Below are 17,158 nucleotides of genomic sequence, written 5' to 3' on the forward strand. Positions count from 1 at the left end.
AACATTCGCTATATAATTTGGGCTACCTGACAAAGAATTTTCATTAAATTTTAAAAAAAATTAATTTAAACGTTCCAAAAGGCTTAAAAAACTGGTGTTCGGTTTGTATAATCCACCATCTGACAAGTTTTACATACATCCAGCCACTGTTGTCGTTTGTTAGGTAATGTAGGGACTTTATAAAAATTTACATTTGAATTTTTGCAAAAATATTTGGTATTTTCGCAGTTGGGGAAAATGCAACTCATGTTTGTTAAATCTTAAAATAAATGTTCACAAATTAGCTTTGAAATATTTGAAAATGAAAATCGTACCTTTGATCCCAATTTGATAGTAAATATTTTTTTTAATATTCTTAAAATTAATGAAAATTATGTATTAATTTTTTCACAAACTTCAAAGAATATATGGGAACATTTTTAATTAATATGGTATTACTATTTTAACGAAAACGTCAAAATCCTTAAGCATGTCAGACGTAGAATTTTAAAAAATAAAGAGAGAATGAAACTACCTTCTATTTTTCTACTATGAATGAAACTACCTTGTAATTTTTTTATATCATGCGAGACACCTCCGATTTGTCAAATAAAAATACAACAAATCATATGTTTGATACAAAATAACAAAATACATTGACTAGCATCATGATACAACCATTAGAAGGTAGAATCACTAGAGAGTGAGTTTAAAATGCTATGCCTTGTTACGTCAAATAATAGAAAAATAAAAAAACAGAAATCCAAAAATACGAATAATAACAAATGAAAATTGAGAAATATTTTGTTTATATTTGAAATAGATAATTTATTTGCATACGAAAAAAAATCATTTACGCCTTTAACTGGTGTTTTTGATGTTTTATTTCAATTGTACTTTTATTTTTTTATTTTCTGTTAGTCTGACAATTCAAGGCAAGTATAATTGAGAACATATTTTGTAGTGATTCTACCTTTTATTGTTATATTATGGACTAGCATGTATTTTGTTGTTGTTGCTAGAGTTAGGTTTTTGACAACAGACATAGGTTTTTGACAATTACGTCTCGTCTCTATGTTACCCTATGAAAGCTTGTATTTGAGATTTAGGTTCTCATGTTATAAAACGAAACGACAAATGTTTGCAATATCCCAGTATTTTTTAATTTCAATACGTTTACATTTTGAATCTACAACCCTACAAATATATTTAAATTCAAAGCAAAATGTGTACATTTTCAAAGAAATGTGTGTGAAAACATCAAAGAAACTTTTTTTCATTATTACAAATTGCTTCAATCAACATCAAACTAATTCAGTTATTTTTTTTTTTAATTATTTTGGCAAAACAAAATTTCCAACGTTTCTTAATTTTAACAATAAAGAACACCATATATTTTGTATAATTTTCTTCGTTTTTTTTTGTAAAATAGAGATAGAAGAGATAGAAGTTATTTAAAAAAACCATGAACTGTTCAGCTTGTGGAGTAAATAAAATTGGTCCCGAAATTGATCCTTTTGGTGGCTATTTCTGTAGCAATTCACATCTTCAGTGCAATGAATGTAATGCCTCAAAGAATGGTCATTGTGGTCTTTGCCGTGCCAGTACAAAATTTATACGAATGAATTTCAATTCACCCAAATCCTCAGGTGAACAGCCATTACAATCGACACCACATTCAAGTTTATTTTCTAAGGATCAACCCATATGTACAGCTTTCTCAAATCAAATGTTTGAAGAAATCGAGACACAATCTAGACTATCCAAGGAACATTTAAGTATGAAAGATTCTAGGGAATCCATTGGCAGGAAATCAAATGAAACCGGTGCCATTGTCAGTGTAAGTGATGTGTTGACAATAGAAAAACATTGTGACGAACATCTGAATATCATGGAAACTTTATTTATTGGTAAAACATCAGCAGATAATTCGGCCTCCTTCATTGATAATCCAGTTCATCAAGATGTCGGAACAAGTTTAAATGTTGGCGGGATTTCAAAAGTTGAAAATGAAAAATCATTTAATTATTGCCCCAAGGAATTAGAGGATATGAAAAAAGAAAATGTGTTTTTATTTGATAAGGTAAGTGTGAAAATACAGGAATAATAATGACTCTATTTTTATACCCTTCAGCTTCGTGAGAAGGGTATATATAAGTTTGTCATTCCGTTTGTAATTTCTACATTTTTCATTTCCGACCCTATAAAGTATATATATTCTGGATCCTTATAGATAGCGGAGTCGATTAAGCCATGTCCGTCTGTCTGTCTGTCTGTCTGTCTGTCTGTCTGTCTGTCTGTCTGTCTGTCTGTCTGTCTGTCTGTCTGTCTGTCTGTCTGTCTGTCTGTCTGTCTGTCTGTCTGTCTGTCTGTCTGTCTGTCTGTCTGTCTGTCTGTCTGTCTGTCTGTCTGTCTGTCTGTCTGTCTGTCTGTCTGTCTGTCTGTCTGTCTGTCTGTCTGTCTGTCTGTCTGTCTGTCTGTCTGTCTGTCTGTCTGTCTGTCTGTCTGTCTGTCTGTCTGTCTGTCTGTCTGTCTGTCTGTCTGTCTGTCTGTCTGTCCGTCTGTCTGTCTGTCTGTCTGTTGAAATCAATTTTCTGAAGGCCCCAGATATCTCCGGGATCCAAATCTTCAACAATTCTGTCAGACATACTTTCGAGAATTTTGCTATTTAAAATCAGCAAAATCCGTCCATAAATAACGGAGATATGAGCAAAAATCCGAGACAACCTCTGAAAATTTCATCAAAAAACACAATGTATTGCATGCTTTGACAAAAAAACAACAAAACTTATGGTTGGATGTGCAAGCTATGCGTATTTTGTTTTTTTTTTGTGTTTTGTTTCTTTTGGCGTTGTTGTTGTTTTTTATACAACTAAACTTTTGTTTGGTTGTGTGTTGGTTTTTTTGACAAAAAATCAACAAATCGTATGTTTGAATGTGCATGCTTTGCGTATTTTGTTTTTCTTTTGTGTTTTGTTTCTTTTGGCGTTGTTGTTGTTTTTTATACAATTAAACGTATGTTTGGATGTGTGTTGGTTTCATTGCCTTGCGTATTTTGTTTTTGTTTTTTCTTTTGGTGTTCTGTTTCGTTTGGCGTTGTTGTTGTTTTTTGTGTTCTTGATAAATTTAGGATGCTGTAAGCTGAAAGTGGGCAATGTACATACATACCTATATATTAATTATAAAAAATAATAATGCAGTCACAACAAAGGTGAAGGGTATATAAGATTCGGCATAGCCGAATATAGCACTCTTACTTGTTTTTAATGAATTTGTATTTCATTGAGACGTAGTAGGGTCTAAAATAAATATGACACTGAAAGTGGTTTCAGCACAATCTTTAACAAAATGATTACATTCTTGCTTTTTTCTTTTTTAATAACTCGTTCATCTAGTATTATATCGTTACCTTAATATAGATTTTTTTTGGCTAAATATGATATATGAGCGGACCATTTATCGAAATAAACGAAAACCTTGGCTTACAAAAAAAACACGAGTTAGGGCATTTCTATATTAAGATATCGTTAGTTAGATGAGACCACAATATCTATGTTCCGTGAATTAGTTATAATTCTTTTGTAGTATTTGATTTTCAAATACTATATATTTGAGGAGCCGCTTTTTCGCATTTTTTCAAAAATATATTTTTTTTTTGTATTTTTATAATATTTGGATTGAAATCTTCTAGAAACAATCAAGTTTACTAAGTAAATTGTGCTTAACAAAACGTACAATACTAGTATAAACCGAACAAAAAATTATTTAATTTCAATGTGTAATTTGTTTATATATTAGATCAGTATTAAAAACATTAATTTAAAATATTATAGTTAAAAGCAATCATAAAAATATACAGCCTAACCACGAAAGCCTTAAAGTCGATTTTAAGTCCATAAAGTTGACTATTATTTTAAATTTCGTACCATAAAACAAATATCAAATATAATTTAAAATGTTGTGTTATTATTTTAAAAAAATAGCTTTTTGTTTTGAACTTTTATGTACAATTTGTATTTATAATTTTTTTAAATTTCTTCTTTTTATTTACATTCATTGTAAAATATTTTCAATTATTTGAATGTATGTATATGTTGGAAAAAGTTTTGAAGTCGACTTTAAAAATTAACTTTAAAATTTCTTTCATAGTTAGGGTGATACTTTTTAATTTTGTTTTTAACAAAACGTACTTTTTTTCTTTTTCCGATATCAAATGGTTTTTTTCAAACATCCCAATATTTAATGTGGTGACTTATGACAGTTAGATGTATCTATTGATAAGTAAGAAACTTGTTACCATTTCCAGGTTCATGTATTTTTCTATACATGAACGAAATAAATAAAACTCAATTTCCCAAAAATTTTAAATGAGCGAAAAAGCAGCTCCTCATTTATGTATACATTTGTACATACATTTTTTTTCTTTTTTTAAATTGACTTGAGAGTTTTTCGAATAAATATTTACCATCAATATTTTCCAGGATCCCAATGATTCCTATTATATACGTACATCTGAAATACGTTTTTTGGATTCAACTGATAGTTTTCAAAATGTATATACCAAAACAGAACCCGAGGATCTGGCGTGCCCATCAAGTAACAATGAACAACAGTGGAATTCCCTATCGGTAAAAGTTCTACGTGATTTTGAAACTCAAAACTCTGCGGATAGAACAGAAGTTGTTAAGAGTTATTTAGAGAATTGTAGTCCAACGACATTTTATCACTCGCCCGTCTACAATTGTCAGCATTCTCACTGTGACCTTGGATGGCGAACAAGAAAGTCAAAAATGGAAATGACCATGAAAACCGTTAGTGTTTCGACCGATTCAGATCCAAGTCTTAAATCTATCTGCTTAGATATAACCAATGAGAAATTGACCACCAAATTTAAATCTCATGATTATTTAATTATGCAAACAGCGGGAATTTCCCCTCATGTGCAATGTTCTGCTATTGAACCCTTAGATAAAGATGTTAAACCCAGTATGGACATTCGTATGCAGAAAATTTTGAAGACCTTTAAAGAGGATCCGAAACAAACAAAATTTAGCGAAAAGTCAAATGTAATTAAACTTCCTACACAAGTTCCAGCGAAACAACCGCAGGAGAGAGAACATAACGAGATACGAAATTTAAAAAATGAAGACAAAAGCTCTGTTTTAATTAATAGATTATTAAACACACATCGGGCATTTTATAATCCTTCAAATTCACAAATATCTCCGGTAAATAATTTACATCTGCTGCGACAACATCAACCTGAACAACAAGAACCTCCTTTGCCACAGTTTCAAATAGTGCCCTGTTCTAACGCTTTGGCCAAAGAACTTCTTCTAAATCAAAAGAAGCTTTTAAGTTTTAAACCGGTTCCCGCCTGTGTGTTGAACATACCCCGCTCACCCATACAATGCCCTGAATCTACTTGCCAGCGCATGATATTTGTATCGAATTTCAATAAACATTTGGTTGTTGACCACAGCCACCTGCCCATGGAACGCATTACTCCTTACCAGTGCAAAAATTTCTTTCTGGATGCACGTTTGGCCCACTGCGGCACTAGTAAATGCCACCTGTTGTATTTAATGCGTGATAAAATTACCGATTTGGGAAGCAGTGAATATAAAGATTTTCTTCCCATCCTGGTCATGACCACTCGCATTTCCCTCAATGAGTTGTGTGGCCTAAGAGATCAAACATCAGCCTTGGAGTTTTTCCTTATTTGGGTAACTGGTATTGCGCCCGAAGAATTTCCCACATCGGTGTCATTAACCGTTTGGTCCAGATCTGGCAGAGTACCTTCGTGTCATGTTGTCTACTCGGGACAAATGTACTCCATACGAAAATCCCAGCGTGCTTTAGATGTTTGGCAAAGTGGTCGTATGCTTTTATTGTCGGCCCATGAAATTGATACTCTGACTTGTAATGGCAAGGAAATGCTGAATTTACAATTACGCGTTCACTGAAAAAGGCATGGGAATAATATAATTTAAGAACAAATTGAATGTTTTGGAGTTACGTGTCTTGTTAATGGGTTCATTAATATGTACATATATCCTTACAAATATATTTTTTAATTAGTTTATTTTAAAAATTTCTTATATAAAACTAAATAGATTATTGATCTTTCAGATTAGAAATTAACAAATTATACTTTTTTAAACCGTAACCTCATTTCTAGAATTATATATGAATAATATTTTATTCGAGATGTTTATAATCCACCCAGGTGAAGTAATATTAAATCGTTTTTGTTTACTTTAAATGTGTTCAGTTTGAATATTACCCAATTAACGCTGGTAAAAACTGGATGACTATTAGAATTTTCAAAATGTTTCGACAAATACTTCTGAATTCATCTGGTATTGATTTCGACAATATGGACATTAAAATCATTTCAAAGGTCAATATTTTACCATTATTTCTGGATGTTAAAAACATAAGTGGTATAGGGTATATTAAAGCTATATGAAAACAAAAACAACAACAACATATGTTTGTGTTTTTTCAAAGTTTCCGCTCTTTTATATACAAAAAGGAAGATGGATTAGTTTGTATATATGGCTTTGCTTTAAAAAAAGTTTTTTTTTCTTATTTTCAACTTTGCTAACACTGTGTGGTGAAATTTTATTTTAATGCCTAAAAGTATGCACGAATAATTAATAGTGTATTTTTTAAATGAATGTCAATAGTATGCAATGATGCATGAACAAGCATTAAATGATTATCACTTGAAGTCACTGTGAGTAAAAATATATTTATTTACATATTGTTTTGATCTTTCAACGATACTGGTACATATTAGGAATTTAATTTATTCAAATAAATCTATTGTAAAGCTCAACTGCTTAAGTTTATGAGCCAGTAAAATAATAAAATAATTTTTTTAAGAGTCTCGTTGCTACTTTATGACAATTACAAAATTTGGCCGAACTTTTATAAAGGAACACCATGGAATTATTGAATTTTAAAGAAGAGACTAGCCTTGAATATTCTATTAATTGAATAGACAAATTTATACTTATTGTCTATGCATACTATAAAAACGGTACCGTTGGTGCTTAACTACTTATTTTTTGGTTTTAAAAGTATTCGTTTTCAAAATCGATTTATTTCAATACAAATTTTTTCTCCCCGTATTTCTTTCTGAATAATCATTTTTGTTTTCCTATCATAATTATTTTTTTTTATTTATTACAAATTGTATAATAAATTCAACTTTGAAAATTTTTAGAAAATGTCTAACGGTGCTTTGCCCTGTTCATCGTTGAGCGGTCATTTGAATACACAAAATTCAAGTAGCGAATTGTTTGAATTGAAACCGAAACCAAAATTATTCTGTATTCCCGAAAACTGTACAAGATTTTTAAATGAATTGAGGTAAATTATCCTAATGAAAGCTTTACTAATTAAAAATATTGACATCTTACTTCACTTTAAGGAAAACGCAATCCTTGAATGTCCATAAAAATATTGATCATCCCGAAAAATCTTGGTCTGTGTTATTTGTTGGCTCCAAAGCTTATGATGATGATAAGAAGAGGTTTATTGTGTGATAAATTAATGTATCATAGAAAATTTTAATATTTGGCATTCGAATTTATTTGCTAATAAATATTAACATCATTATGTATGTATATAATTGTTTAAATTACAACTTAATAAATTCAATCTGTATCTCTGGATGTTACATTGTACACCACCGAAGCAGTTACATAAAGTAATATAAGCTTTAAAAAGGTTCTTTTAAAGAAACCCAAACGAAATGGTTTTTTCGGTTTTAATTGAAATTGTGGGAATTTGAATCCAGGAGTGTTAAACGATTTTCTAAATGTGTGAGAATTAAGGATTAGTAAGGAAATCAAAAGCTTTTTGAAAAGTTTACCTCCATTTTTTCATAAAATCTAAGTCCATAATGTGGTTCAGATGTAACTTTGATTGGTTGAAATGTGGTTTTGTTTTCAATTAATATTTTTAAATTTATTTTGTCAAAAATTATTTAGGCTTGCCAAAGTATTGAAATCGAAATCTTTATAAGTAAGTAGTGTTCCGATTTCTAGCATTTGTGGTTGATTTTAATGTAGCGGTGACGTTATAACTACAATAGAAATTTAATATTTAATTATTTTTTTTTTAAATATTTTAACATAATTCTACATTTTGTTTTCAACGGCCGCTTAAAACTATTAGTTTTTGGCATTATTTGGGGTTTTGATTGAAAAACTATTAAATTTACTTTAGTTTTTCCATACAAATCAGAAACTACTATCAACTGGTTTTTGATGAAAACTCAATATCAACCACTAAAATATAACTTGCTATCTTTTCACAACATTAAGCTTGTATATATGAGTACAGGCGCGGATTCTATAATAATTTGTTAGCTACAGCAATGTTTTGGTTCATATTTTATAATTATCGCAATATGCCTGGCAATAAATATGATTGATTTTGAACAATATTATGCTTGCTAATTCAAATAAAAATCTCATTATTATTGATCTGGAATCATTATATGGTTGGGCTTATTCATAATAACATTAATATGATATTAGGGTTAAGATTGAATCATAATATGTTTGTACATAATCATATTATAGTTATGCTCTTATTAAAATATGATCGTTGAAACATAATATTATATGGTTCAACAATAAAGAAATAAACATAGCATGGGATTAAAGGGATTAAATTATGGTTAAATAGGATCATATTATGATAATTTATGATGCTAAACATTATTAATATTATACGAGCCATTATATAATTTGACAGCTACTAACAGCTACTATAAAATCTAATCATAATATGACGCTGTTCGATTATGGTCATCTCAACTATGTTATTTGTTCGAATACAATGCGTATTTAGAGATCATTTTTTAAAGAACTGGTTCCAGAAACAGTTGTTGCCATTTATGTGATAAATTCTTACAATTCCAATGTAAAGTATATTCTAATTGAATGAAATCACATTCTTTTCTAAATCAAAAATATTCATAATAAAATCCAAGAAACAACCAAAAGAAAATTAATAATTTTTATTCAAAATATGTACAATAAAATATTACGTATTTATTTATGGCACCATTTGTTTAATCAACCAACTCAATAAATAATTAAGAGATTTTTTTGTTTTTTTGCTTACAAAAATTTAGAACAATTTCAACAAAATTGAGGCAGTCGCTTTAACACTGGTCACTGCGAGTAATGGACACAGCTGTATGTTCTTGTAAATTGCTTAGAAAATACAGCCATTAATATTGTAGATGAACAATAAAATACAAACACAATCTTATAAATAAATTAATAGCAATTTAATGAATTGTGTAAATCATAAAACAAATTTAAATATTGACAACAGCGGAATACAAAAGCCAACACAAAGTGTTGCCAATAAAAAAATAACGAGAATAAAATATGGCAAACAAGGCGAATGAGGCGTATGAGTAATTAAAATTAGCGAAAAATAATAAAAAAAAATTATAGATTCCTTCAACAATTTACAACAATATTAAAAGTACGTACATATATATGTATGTACTTACTTACATGATGATTATGATTCCGACGCTGATGTCGATGTAAGTTAATTTGTTATTTTGTGGTCAGTTTGCTAGAATGAAAAATGCGAAACAGAAAATTTAATACATATTAGAGGGTGTGTAACAAATTAATAATCAGTTTAATAAAAGTCGTTTTGCTTTCACTGCGTCATCGTTTCAAAATGTGTTTTTCTCTTACATAATTCCTGGACAGAAATAGAGATGACGAAATTTGCTAAATTTGCAAACTAAAAAAAATCAAGTTAATAAAAATCGAATAAATTATACCAGCTGTCAATATGGATTTAAGCTCAATTACATATGTATGCTTGTATGTACTCGTATATAGACACATAGAAAAACACATAGAGCGGAAACTCTCCTGTCAAAGACCTAACTCAGTTGTCGAAAACCTAAGTGGTGCGAATGTATTAGTAAAAACTATGTGAAAACAAAAGCAACACTCGTATGTGTGATTATTTTGTTCTCTATGTATAGACATACAAATTACAGTAAATAAATTGATGGTCACATGTTGACATCTCGTAGCTGAAAATTATTTTGAACATGATGCCAAATGACTCCTCCCTCCATCATAGCGATATTTAACGAGCGAGTTTAACTTCATGGAATCTGTTCAATTATATATTAAGATGTGGGAAATAAACGGGAAAAGCCTAGAGCGATAATAAAGAAAATCAGTGATCACTCACATTTCCCATCAAAATTAGATTTTTATAACGAAATATCTAAAAGTGCTTATAATTCGTAAACTAAAGAACCTAGAGCGAAAATAAAGAAAATCTGTGATCACTCATATTTCCCACCAAAAATTGATTTTTGTAACGAAAATTCCAAAATATCTAAAAGTGCTTATAATTCATAAACTAAAGGACCTAGAGCGAAAATAAAGAAAATCTGTGATCACTCATATTTCCCACCAAAAATTGATTTTTATAACGAAATATCTAAAAGTGCTTATAATTCGTAAACTAAAGGACCTAGAGCGAAAATAAAGAAAATCTGTGATCACTCATATTTCCCACCAAAAATTGATTTTTATAACGAAATATCTAAAAGTGCTTATAATTCGTAAACTAAAGGACCTAGAGCGAAAATAAAGAAAATCTGTGATCACTCATATTTCCCACCAAAAATTGATTTTTATAACGAAAATTCCAAAATATCTAAAAGTGCTTATAATTCATAAACTAAAGGACCTAGAGCGAAAATAAAGAAAATCTGTGATCACTCATATTTCCCACCAAAAATTGATTTTTATAACGAAATATCTAAAAGTGCTTATAATTCGTAAACTAAAGGACCTAGAGCGAAAATAAAGAAAATCTGTGATCACTCATATTTCCCACCAAAAATTGATTTTTATAACGAAAATTCCAAAATATCTAAAAGTGCTTATAATTCATAAACTAAAGGACCTAGAGCGAAAATAAAGAAAATCTGTGATCACTCATATTTCCCACCAAAAATTGATTTTTATAACGAAAATTCCAAAATATCTAAAAGTGCTTATAATTCATAAACTAAAGGACCTAGAGCGAAAATAAAGAAAATCTGTGATCACTCATATTTCCCACCAAAAATTGATTTTTATAACGAAATATCTAAAAGTGCTTATAATTCGTAAACTAAAGGACCTAGAGCGAAAATAAAGAAAATCTGTGATCACTCATATTTCCCACCAAAAATTGATTTTTATAACGAAAATTCCAAAATATCTAAAAGTGCTTATAATTCATAAACTAAAGGACCTAGAGCGAAAATAAAGAAAATCTGTGATCACTCATATTTCCCACCAAAAATTGATTTTTATAACGAAATATCTAAAAGTGCTTATAATTCGTAAACTAAAGGACCTAGAGCGAAAATAAAGAAAATCTGTGATCACTCATATTTCCCACCAAAAATTGATTTTTATAACGAAAATTCCAAAATATCTAAAAGTGCTTTAATTCGTAAACTAAAGAACCTAGAGCGAAAATAAAGAAAATCTGTGATCACTCATATTTCCCACCAAAAATTGATTTTTGTAACGAAAATTCCAAAATATCTAAAAGTGCTTATAATTCATAAACTAAAGGACCTAGAGCGAAAATAAAGAAAATCTGTGATCACTCATATTTCCCACCAAAAATTGATTTTTGTAACGAAAATTCCAAAATATCTAAAAGTGCTTATAATTCATAAACTAAAGGACCTAGAGCGAAAATAAAGAAAATCTGTGATCACTCATATTTCCCACCAAAAATTGATTTTTATAACGAAATATCTAAAAGTGCTTATAATTCGTAAACTAAAGGACCTAGAGCGAAAATAAAGAAAATCTGTGATCACTCATATTTCCCACCAAAAATTGATTTTTATAACGAAAATTCCAAAATATCTAAAAGTGCTTATAATTCATAAACTAAAGGACCTAGAGCGAAAATAAAGAAAATCTGTGATCACTCATATTTCCCACCAAAAATTGATTTTTATAACGAAATATCTAAAAGTGCTTATAATTCGTAAACTAAAGGACCTAGAGCGAAAATAAAGAAAATCTGTGATCACTCATATTTCCCACCAAAAATTGATTTTTATAACGAAAATTCCAAAATATCTAAAAGTGCTTATAATTCATAAACTAAAGGACCTAGAGCGAAAATAAAGAAAATCTGTGATCACTCATATTTCCCACCAAAAATTGATTTTTATAACGAAATATCTAAAAGTGCTTATAATTCGTAAACTAAAGGACCTAGAGCGAAAATAAAGAAAATCTGTGATCACTCATATTTCCCACCAAAAATTGATTTTTATAACGAAAATTCCAAAATATCTAAAAGTGCTTATAATTCATAAACTAAAGGACCTAGAGCGAAAATAAAGAAAATCTGTGATCACTCATATTTCCCACCAAAAATTGATTTTTATAACGAAATATCTAAAAGTGCTTATAATTCGTAAACTAAAGGACCTAGAGCGAAAATAAAGAAAATCTGTGATCACTCATATTTCCCACCAAAAATTGATTTTTATAACGAAAATTCCAAAATATCTAAAAGTGCTTATAATTCATAAACTAAAGGACCTAGAGCGAAAATAAAGAAAATCTGTGATCACTCATATTTCCCACCAAAAATTGATTTTTATAACGAAAATTCCAAAATATCTAAAAGTGCTTATAATTCATAAACTAAAGGACCTAGAGCGAAAATAAAGAAAATCTGTGATCACTCATATTTCCCACCAAAAATTGATTTTTATAACGAAATATCTAAAAGTGCTTATAATTCGTAAACTAAAGGACCTAGAGCGAAAATAAAGAAAATCTGTGATCACTCATATTTCCCACCAAAAATTGATTTTTATAACGAAAATTCCAAAATATCTAAAAGTGCTTATAATTCATAAACTAAAGGACCTAGAGCGAAAATAAAGAAAATCTGTGATCACTCATATTTCCCACCAAAAATTGATTTTTATAACGAAAATTCCAAAATATCTAAAAGTGCTTTAATTCGTAAACTAAAGAACCTAGAGCGAAAATAAAGAAAATCTGTGATCACTCATATTTCCCACCAAAAATTGATTTTTGTAACGAAAATTCCAAAATATCTAAAAGTGCTTATAATTCATAAACTAAAGGACCTAGAGCGAAAATAAAGAAAATCTGTGATCACTCATATTTCCCACCAAAAATTGATTTTTATAACGAAATATCTAAAAGTGCTTATAATTCGTAAACTAAAGGACCTAGAGCGAAAATAAAGAAAATCTGTGATCACTCATATTTCCCACCAAAAATTGATTTTTATAACGAAATATCTAAAAGTGCTTATAATTCGTAAACTAAAGGACCTAGAGCGAAAATAAAGAAAATCTGTGATCACTCATATTTCCCACCAAAAATTGATTTTTATAACGAAAATTCCAAAATATCTAAAAGTGCTTATAATTCATAAACTAAAGGACCTAGAGCGAAAATAAAGAAAATCTGTGATCACTCATATTTCCCACCAAAAATTGATTTTTATAACGAAATATCTAAAAGTGCTTATAATTCGTAAACTAAAGGACCTAGAGCGAAAATAAAGAAAATCTGTGATCACTCATATTTCCCACCAAAAATTGATTTTTATAACGAAAATTCCAAAATATCTAAAAGTGCTTTAATTCGTAAACTAAAGGACCTAGAGCGAAAATAAAGAAAATCTGTGATCACTCATATTTCCCACCAAAAATGGTTTTTTATAACGAAAATTCCAAAATTTCATAAATGGCTTATAACTCGTAAACTAAAGGACCTAGAGCGAAAATAAAGAAAATCTGTGATCACTCATATTTCCCATCAAAACTTGATTTTCATGAAGAAAATTTCAAAATATCTATAATTCCTAAACTAAAGGACCTATAGCGAAAATATACACAGAAAGGATAGGCGACTTACAAGTTAAATATGGAACTTAGTACATTATTATAAAAAAACAATTAAAATCAATAAATTTAATAATTAAATTCAATATAATATTCTACATTTAAGTCATTTATTTATAAGTTTTTTCTAAAAAAAAAAATAAGTAAATTAAGTAAAAACATTTTTCATTTCGTTTCAAAAACAAAATTTCAAATTATTTCGAAATACAAAATAAAACGTAATAGATCAAAGTGGAAACAATTTTCCAGCCACAGGTACAAGTTAACATTTAAGACATAATTGACTTCAGAAGAGACTCCCCCTTGACGTCATGGGTGGCAGGCACATAGTATTCGTCATTAGAAACCAACAAAAATCATTTATAATAATTCAAATAAATATTGACTTGGGCCATTATTGAACAAATTGGCCGGCCAAGCAGTCTGTCCGGAGGCAAATGCAGAGTGTTTTAATATGTAGATACTGTAGATAGGTACTATAAATACATGTGTGGTTTGTGCTTAAAAACTGAAAACTGTTTATAGCCAAAATATTAGTTGTGTGTTCCAAAAAAAAAAAAAAAAATATTGACATGCCCCCACTGACAACCATTTTTCACTCATCATCTTTTGGAAATGCAAATATATGTTAGCTTTTTTTTAAAGATGATTCAAACTTAGAGTAGGAAGGATTTTGTGTATGAATATTTTTAACATTTTCTATAAAACTACATACATATAAATGCGAGCAATAAACTCAAATGTTTATTAGGTAGAATATGAATCAGAAGTGAAGTGACAAAGTGAGTAAAATTTCCATTAAAAAGTCGATAAAACAGCAGAATTTTAAAATTCATCAATCGTACTCGTATCGCACTCGTTGTTGTCATTATATCAAAACTGTTGTGCTGTCATTTCTTGAAAATGCTATGGTTTTGTGTGTTTGTGTCTACAACTACTGCTATAAAGTTTTAAAATTATTTATGTGGGAAGTGATTTTAACAAAAGTAATTTTTTTTATCGCTAATTGAATTTACATTAAAAACTAATCTACATTTTAGATTTATATGTGTAATATTAAATATTAAGATCTTTAATAATTGGAACGTCTAAACAGGGAGCGATCATAGATGAAATTACTTGTACAACTTGTAGATGGGAAGGAAGACATTGAAAAGTGTTGTGTGATTATTCCCAACAACTTTTAAAATCTTATATAATTTGAATTATAGGACATAAAGTTAGTTTAAAAACAGAAGTAGAGATGAAACTAAAAACAAAATTATAACCTTTAGCTTAGATAACAAAAACGCTAAGTACATACATATTTAATGAAACATTTTGTTTTTGTCATTCCGTTAATAATTTCCACATTTTTTATTTAAGACACCATAAATAATATATTCTGGGGCTGTCTGTTGAAGTCAACTTTCCAAAGCCTCCAAATAATTTGAATAATAAAATAACTGATACATAAATATATCGGCTATAGTCCTGGTTGTGTTGGTATTTTAAATCAGCAAAATCGGTCCAAAAATGACTGAGTTATAACTAACTCGATTTTTGTACCTATATCTCGATCAATAAGTCATGTACATAGACAATATATTTAAGGTATTTCAAAGACCTTCCCAACGAAAGTCGGGTCGATAATGTCTCTATTAAGAGACAAAAATTTGTTCGATACTTTGGTGATGGGTGTAAAAGACTCGGTACAGCCGAATAAATTTCGTATTTCTTAAAAATATTATAGGAAATATTACTCTATAGATACGAGAATATAACTTATAAATGTATTAAAAGTATTGGCCATTGTTTGCTATGATCTTTTCCCATTATGGATTCCGAGCCAAAAGAAGTGCTCATCTTTTGAGGTCAAGAGCGAATCAAGCCAATTTCGAATACATACTTTATTCCAAAGTGTAGCGTATACCAGGGGGAGCGTTTTTCATCGATCGAAACAAATAGTAGTCGGATGGGGGTGGGTCTTGACTATAAGGCGGCTGAGGCAAAACCACGTCTTTCTAAATACATAGGCCCATAAACATAGTCAAACACTAAAGTCGGTTCTTTTCAAAAACAACTTTAAATTAAAAACCCACTTTATATTATTTCCCAACTATAGTCAAAATTAAAGTATGTTTTAAATTGAACCGACTTTAACTGGGTGTCACCTCAAATATAGAAAATGTTTTCATACACTATACAACGAAATACAGACAAGTGGCACCGCTGAACAGCTGACATAGAAAATTAAAACAAAAACCAAAAAAGGTAAACAATAAAAGCAACCGGGACAACTAAAGAAAAAAAGTTTTTTTGTGGTGGAAAGATGGAAAGATAAGATTATCAGATATCATATTTAGAATATTTTGGTATTTATTTGATAACTGTTCAATAATTGCAAAATCTCTCCCAAATTCTTGTAACTTATTTTTTTTTACTTTTTGCCGAACTTTTTTACATGGCGAGTTATGAGTTAATAATAGCTTCAGCTTGTTTTATATTTACAGTCGACTTTAACTTCAAAAATATACTTTAACTTGTCTATGGTAGACCTAAAGTCCACTCTTAAGTAAAGACGACTTTATTTCTATTAAAATATACTTTATTTCTGACTATGATTATGGGCCATAGTTTTTAACAGGTATTGCAACATGTGGTCGAGCATTGTCATGATGGAATATTGCGGTTTCAAGTTTGGCCGCATATTCTGGGCGTTTTTCTGTTCAGATCTCACCAGCTCGTAGAGTAACTTCGGGTAATGTGGACTACCGTTTTGTTTTTTCTAAATTTTGGCCACAATATATATGGATATTAAAAGAGTTGTGAAGCAATAAATTAGCTAATGTATTCTCTAATGGTTTTTGCAGTTGAATATTTTTTCCGTTAAAGGATAAAAAATTTATGTGAAAATATTGTAAGGAACCCAAAAATCAGCATTAAAAAAATTGGAGGGTAATATGGACCACTATATGAGGGTAATGTGGACTAGTATTTAATACATAAAATTCATGAACCAGCTAATCATGAATGATTAAAAAATTTAATTTCAAGCGTTCTTGGCTTAGATAGATTGCTTACAAAGTACATAGTTATTGTCGGGTAATATGGACCAGTAGTACATAATCAAGTAATTTAAGTGGTCCACATTACACGAACTTGGGTTACAGTGGTAAAAAGTTATTTTTACCTAATAATCTAAATGTGCTTAAA

At 29.4% G+C, this 17,158-nt stretch overlaps 1 protein-coding gene across 1 annotated transcript; it reads left to right on the forward strand.

Moving 5' to 3' along the window:
* The first annotated feature begins 1,254 nt into the window (after positions 1-1,254).
* On the forward strand, positions 1,255-6,202 carry LOC135954732 (uncharacterized). Its single transcript, XM_065504953.1, has 2 exons — positions 1,255-2,062; positions 4,461-6,202. Exons 1-2 carry the CDS (start codon positions 1,445-1,447, stop codon positions 5,943-5,945), a joined length of 2,103 nt encoding a protein of 700 aa, XP_065361025.1. The 5' UTR covers positions 1,255-1,444; the 3' UTR covers positions 5,946-6,202.
* Positions 6,203-17,158: the final 10,956 nt, after the last annotated feature.

Source organism: Calliphora vicina, chromosome 3 (assembly GCF_958450345.1).
Source record: "Calliphora vicina chromosome 3, idCalVici1.1, whole genome shotgun sequence".
NCBI lineage: Eukaryota > Metazoa > Arthropoda > Insecta > Diptera > Calliphoridae > Calliphora > Calliphora vicina.